Source organism: Lacerta agilis, chromosome 15, assembly GCF_009819535.1.
Source record: "Lacerta agilis isolate rLacAgi1 chromosome 15, rLacAgi1.pri, whole genome shotgun sequence".
Lineage (NCBI taxonomy): Eukaryota > Metazoa > Chordata > Lepidosauria > Squamata > Lacertidae > Lacerta > Lacerta agilis.
In genome coordinates, this window is record NC_046326.1 from 41,427,901 (window position 1) to 41,434,882 (window position 6,982).

The following is a 6,982-nucleotide window of genomic DNA, read 5'->3' on the forward strand; positions in this document are numbered from 1 at the left end:
CCTCACAGGGTTGTTGTGGGGATTGTTCAAATTCCTGATAAGTTATTTGTGCAATGGCTGAAACACTTGGCCAGTTGGGAATCAAAGTACAACCTTGACAATTCCACCCCAACCCTCAACACAGCATTGTATTAATGTAATTATTAATTGAATATATAATATGGTATAATAATTCAGGCTCCCTCTGCAATATCAGGGAGCCCCTTTACACAATTCGGGTGCCTCTTTTCTCCCTTCAGCAGCATCCCTCAAGGACCCTAGGCCTGCCTCACCTGAAGCACACTTACCTGTCCCTTCTCAAAGATGCTCCCGTCTGGACCTCCTTTGCAAACTCTCTCCTATGTAACGGCTCCTAGCACGCCCGGCAGGGGGCCACCTCGCGCAAGTCAAGCTCTTCCACAGCCCCAGAAAACTACACATCCCATGCAGCTTAAGGCCATCCCCACAGAGCGAAGCGCCTGGAGTGTATGCCGGGAGTCGTAGTTTCGGCGAAGGCAAGCTGCTTGAGAGGCGGCGCTTGCGCAGTATTGAGTTTAAAAACAGCCAAGCGGCCAACATTTCCCATGAGCCTCGGCAGCACGAATCCTATTGGAAGAGCCGGGCGCTGCAGTGCAAGGCATGATGGGAGTCGTAGTCTTGGTTTTCTGAGGCGGGGAACAGACAGTTATGGCGGCGGCCTCATCTTCCACGGGCGCTAGTAGGCCCGACGAAGCTGCGGTGACCCCCGGGGCGCTGCAGTACAGCCTCTTGCTGGAGCACTTAGTGGGCGAGAAGCGCGGGCCGAGGCAGGCGAGGGCCTTGGACCCGGCCTCCCTTGGGGGCTTCCCGGCGCCGGCCAAGAGCCCCGAGCAAAAGATGGTCGAGCGGGCCATGGAGAGCTGCGGCTTCAAGGCGGCGCTAGCCTGCGTCGGGGGTAGGTCGCGGTGAGGAGGGAAGGAAAGAGGGATTTTGTTTGGTGGGGGGGGTCTCTTTTTTTTTTTGGTTTTGCGAAAAGTTACTTCTCGGGTCTTCCCATCGGCCTACCTTGCAGGGTTGTCGTGAGAAAGACCTTAAGCGAAGAGCGCATGCGTCAGTTATGCTCATTAGGGTCGGTGCAGCTATATTTGTGGTGAATAGCAATGTTTGTGGATTTTTATTCTAAATTTTTCTGTTTTCTTATTTTAAACTTATTATTTTAAATTTCTAACTTTTATTATTAGCCCCATGTTGCAGAATCTGAGAGGTGCAATAATAATAATTTTATTTATACCCTGCTCATCCTGCTGGGGTATAAAATACTATAATAATAAACTAAATTGCATCTCTCAGCTTCTACAACTTGGGGCTAATAAGCCTACCTTGCAGGGCTGTCGCAAGAACAGCCACAAGGGAAAAGAGCATAAAATGCTTATTAGCAACAGCTAATGAAAATGCGTTCCTGCAGGCCCACAGTATATTTGTGGTTAATAACAACAATTGTGGATATATTTTATTATATAAAGCATTGCATCTCTCAGCTTCTACAACTTGGGGCTATGAAGAACCAACCTACTTAGCAGGGTTGTTGCAAGAGTGGCCACAAGTGAAAAGAGCACTACGTAAATTATTATTAGCGATGGCATAGCAAGACCTATTAAAAGTTTTCATACAGGCCCACAATATATTTGTGGCTAATAAAGAAGCAGGAGAGTTTCAGTGTCATCCATAAAGGCATGCCCATTTGGAAGCCGCCGAAAAATATGTCATTGCTGCTATTGAGCCTTTAGTAGTGTAGAAAAGCATCTGTATGGCACTTTAGAGCACTTAGAGCTCAATAATAGTAATGAAGAATTGTGCACTTGCTTATTAAACATTTAATGAATGCACTTTTCTTTAGCGGGCTCATCAGCTGCAAAGCATTAAGTGGCAGGATGTTGAGTATATATAATAATGCCTTTATACAAATCTATGGTGCGACCACATTTGGAGCACTGTGTATGGTTCAAAAGGATGTTTAGATGTGGAAAAGGTTCAAAAACTGGCAACCAAGATGATCAAGGGGATGGAGCAACACCCCCACGAGGAAAGGTAGCAGCATTGGAGGCATTTTAGTTTAGAGAAAAGGCGAGTCAATGGTGACATGATAGAAGATAGATAAAATGGCATGGAGAAAGTGGGGAGAGAAAAGTTTGTGTCATAACTCTAGAACTCAGGGGCATACAATGAAGCTGAACGTTGAAGGATTCAGGACAGACAAAAGAAATGGCTTATTCATGCAGTACATAGCTAATCTATGGAACTCACTCCCGCAAGAGGCAGGGATGGACACCAATGTGAATGGCTTTTTTCCATTCATAATTTTTATTAATTTTTTAACTTTAACATACATACATAGAACTTATAGATTATATTTACATTATTATCTGTTGAATTACATTACATCCCATATACTTATATCACATTTCATATTTATATTCCACCTTACATCTTATAAGCTCCACTCTTCTTACAATACAAACCCATCAGCATTAACCCCCCCATGCCCCCTCCCCTTTCTTTCACCCTCCGGCTTCCCCCCTTCTTCCTCTGTTTTATTGTTCTTTTTAATTAATTCTTGCGGTTTTAGACTTCTTTATTGTTTTTATCTTATGTTCTAAATTATTTCCATACTCTATAATCTTCATATTTTCCTCTTTATAACATTATACATTTCCTACTTCCAATAAAGTGTTCTAGATTAAGCTATGAGATTATATTACCATTTCAAATTCCACACATCCTGTTTAAATATAACAAGAATTTTCCCCATTCTTTTTCAAATGTTTCGCTTCCTGTTTGCCGAATTCTTGCTGTCAATTTTGCAATGCGAATGGCTTTAAAAGAGGTTTAGACCGATTCACGGATGGTAAAGGTGATCAGTGGCTACTAACCCTGATGGTATGCATAGCTGATAACCTTTCCCTTTTTCTGCGGGGAAATTCCCTTATTTTAGCAGTGGGGAACAGCAGGGAGGGTTGGCAGGTATGGCTATTTTTTTACTTTCATTGTCGGAGTCAATTTTTCCCCTGATTGTCAGTTTGCTGGGAAACAGAAGTGGGGAGCGAAGTGCTGTTGCACTCAGGTCCTGCTTGTGGTGGTGGTGTAGGAAGGGGGTGTGGTGGGTGCCATCCACCCCACGTGTCATCACTGAGGGGAGTGACGCGGTAGCTCAGGTACCTGCAGGCTCCGTGCTACCTGAAAGGGTAACGTGGGGCTTGCGGACTCCGTGGAGGGTCTGCCCAGCATGCTCTGCCCCGGCTTCCCCCACTCCTGGGTGCAGGGCATTTGCGCTGCCCCGGGCACCCGAGCAGCTAGCTATGCTGCTGGCTTGTGGGCTTCCCATTGAGGCATCTGGTTGGCCCCTGTGAGAACAGGATGCTGAATTAAATGGTCCACAGGCCTCCCCTGATTTCATGTGTCCGAACAGAGTGGCCTGAATTTGAGGAGATGAGGAAGCTTCTGAGAAACAACACTGAAATGGAATTTGGAGCCTGTCACCCTGCTAATTGCCTTGCCAACTTTTCTGTTTTCTTGGCAGGATTCGTGCTGGGAGGTGCCTTTGGTGTGTTCACGGCTGGCATCGATACCAATGTGGGGTTTGACCCCAAGGATCCATACCGCACGCCAACAGCCAAAGAGGTCTTGAAAGACATGGGGCAAAGAGGGATGTCCTACGCCAAGAATTTTGCCATTGTCGGTGCCATGTTTTCTTGCACTGAATGCCTGGTGGAGTCTGTGAGTAACTCTCTGGCTTTGATCTGCTGGTTTCTTGTAATGATTTTCTTATTTAAATATAACATCTTACACTATAAACTGTCATTCATGCCAGCCTTAAAGCCAAAGTCTTCAGTAGGACTGTATGCATGACTAAAAGTGACACTTCTGAATATCTTTGTCGTCTTCCCACCGGGACATCTCATCTAGTTGGCCACTTTGACCTGACCCAGCAGGGGAACTCTCATGTTCTCATCTCAAGCCACTAGATTTATTCCCCACCCAACAGTACAAAAGCAGCACTGCTGCTGCTGTTGCGATTGATTGATTGATTGATTGATTGATACAATATTTCTTAGGTGCCCTGGGCCAAATACAACTATTTATACAAGATACAATATTAAAAACAGTTTCAGATAAATTAATTGCAAGAATGGGGTGGGTCCTGAAAGATGTGGATTTTCAGCATATGATGAAAGCTTATGACAATTGCTTTGAGGGTTGGCGTTTTGTTTTTGTTTTTTACAATCAAGCTGTATATAAATTGTATGAAATAAATACAAAAGGGGCCTGGCTCACCTCTGTGGGGAGGGAATTCCACAACTTAGGGGCTGCCACAGAAATTACCCTCTCCCAGGCCACCCCCACCCTTTGAACCAAGAGGGCATCCTCTACCAACAGTAACACTCTGGAGGGTCCTGTAAGAGGAGGTGGTCTTTCAGACATCTGGGGCCTAAGTGGTTTAGAATTGATGCTGTATGCAGAGGTTCATGTGGCTGGTCTTGATGTTGCGTTTCTCATTTCCCTAGTATCGAGGCAAGTCTGACTGGAAGAACAGCGTGATGAGTGGGTGCATTACTGGAGGGGCCATTGGCTTCCGGGGTGAGTCGTGTTGCCGTTGAGCAGTTGCTGGGCTCATATGGATCCTGATAAAGACAGAATTCTGCAGGCTCTACTGCTCCTAAATGTTATGGCCAGGAAGTAATATGAGCCATAGCACAGAGCAGGATGTCGGACTGTAACTCCCACCTCTCCTATCCTAGGCTGTGGCTGATGGGATTTGGAGCTCAACAGCATCTAGGGGACCACAAGTTCCCCACTGGCTACAATCCTGGCCCTATTTAACTTGGAATAAGCCTCACTGAATTTAGTAGGACTTACTGTAGTAGACATGGCTAGAATTGTGCTGTTAGTCTTGGCGCCTGCTCCAAGGTGCTGGAGCTGCTTGCTGAAGGTGAATTGTCTCATCCCTTCTCTGATGACCTTCCGCTAGCAGACAGGGGCTTTTTCTGTTTATACAGGGGATTTGTCCTCAAGCTGACTTGTGGCCACTGTAGATGCTATGGCTCATTCAGGTGGTGTTTTCAACACTGACTGGATCATGGATGGAAAATCTTTGCCTTGGTCTAAGGCAGGGGTCAGCAAACTTTTTCAGCAGGGGGCCAGTCCACTGTCCCTCAGACCATGTGGTGGGCCGGACTATATTTTTTTTGGGGGGGGGGAATGAACAAATTCCTATGCCCCACAAATAACCCAGAGATGCATTTTAAATAAAAGGACACATTCTACTCATGTGAAAACACTGATTCTGGACCTTCCGCGGGCTGAATTTAGAAGGCAATTGGGCCGGATCCAGCCCCCAGGCCTTAGTTTGCCTACTCATGGTCTAAAGGTTCAATCCTTAGGATGTTCCTGGGGAGGAGCCATAGCTCAGTGGCCTGTAATTTCAGTCCCCACTGGAATCTCCAAGTAGAGCTGGGAAAAGGACTCCCTGCTTGACAACCTACAGAGCTGCTGCCAGTCGGTGTAAACCATACTGAGCTAGATAGACTCCAGTATAAGGCAACTTCCTCTGTTCCTAATATGGTTTGCATTGCACTGTGATAACTTCCTTTTGCCAGCCGGGCAAGTTAAAAATTAAAGAGTGTTAATCTTCCCTAAGAGCATTAAATGGTTTTCTGAACAGCTTCTAGCTGAGCTTGTTATGTTGGGTCCGATTGGTTTAAACTTCTTTGAGAAGGAAAGACAGCTGGCACTACCTGAATCCCATCCCTGTATTTGCATCCAAGAGTTGTTGGTGCTGATCTTACTGAGTTCTCCAGTTTCTAGGGCCAGGACCTGGTTCAGGTCATCCTCTGTAGGACTGAAAGAAAAAAATTTTTTTACAAGGGGCTGGGACCAAACCTGCTAGTGGTAGTGATCTTTTTTGCTTTCCAGCCAACAATATAGGCTTAGCTACAGGAAAGAAACTTGATTATGTGCTGTTGTGCTGATTGCCTTCTCCTTTTGCCTTGCAGCTGGCCTGAAAGCTGGGGTCCTTGGCTGTGGGGGCTTTGCTGCATTCTCTGCAGTGATTGACTACTACTTACGGTAGCAGCTGATGCCAATGAAGGAGGACCTTCTGGTGTGAACTGTGCAGGACAGCTGGCCCAACTCACTTTCCTGTTCCTGACAACAGATTAAGGAAAGGGGAAAGGTTTCTGAGAGCTGTGTCCTAGAAAACAGGATATGCATCCAGCCCGTGGGCAGAGTCAGCAAGGCATCTAAGCAAAGTGTTGTTCAAACATCGTTGGAGAGGTACGACTAGGTGTTAAATCCAAGGACTGCCTGCATTCTCTCAACTCCTTCTGCTAAGTGTATGCGTTTGCTGTGGCAAGCATAAAAGCCTGTTACAGCATGTCAGCACTTGCTACAAACACAAGCTCCTAGCTTCATAGCTGTGTCGGATACAGGAGAAAATTGAAAGATTTAACTTATTCCAGGCCTTGTCAAGTGTTTGATGCTAATGAAACAAGAACAATATTTCCTATCATGTAAAAGATGCTGTGGCTAGCTGTTTGTCAATTTAGATTAGGTTTCTGAAATGCAGCTTGACACCTACAAATTCATTGAAGCGAGATCGCTCTACAGTTATTAGTCATGTTTGCTACATAGAACCTCCTTTTGCAGAGGCAGTATACCCCTGAACGCCAAACAGCAGAGGAGGGTTGTCTTCATTCCCTGCCTGAGCACTTTGCAGAGACGTTTGGCTGGTTACTGCTGGAAATGGTGTACTGGGTTAGAAGGATCCAGTAGTGAGGCTGTCTGTAGATTCCTGTTATACGATAGTAAGGAGTAAAATGCATTCTCTTGGGTACAGGCAGTGTAAAGCTGGAAGCAGCTCTCCTGCCTCCCACACTAAGCTTGGTAACCTAGGGCCCCTCCCCCTACTACAATACATTCTGGGAAGAGACCTTTAGGAGAAAAGAGAGGATGACTCTGGCAGTGACCA

The 6,982-nt window shown here is 45.8% G+C and overlaps 1 protein-coding gene across 1 annotated transcript; it reads left to right on the forward strand.

Annotated features, from left to right (window-relative positions):
- The first annotated feature begins 651 nt into the window (after positions 1 to 651).
- TIMM22 (translocase of inner mitochondrial membrane 22) lies at positions 652 to 6,520 on the forward strand. Its single transcript, XM_033172421.1, has 4 exons — positions 652 to 913; positions 3,536 to 3,732; positions 4,521 to 4,593; positions 6,009 to 6,520. Exons 1-4 carry the CDS (start codon positions 667 to 669, stop codon positions 6,083 to 6,085), a joined length of 594 nt encoding a protein of 197 aa, XP_033028312.1. The 5' UTR covers positions 652 to 666; the 3' UTR covers positions 6,086 to 6,520.
- Positions 6,521 to 6,982: the final 462 nt, after the last annotated feature.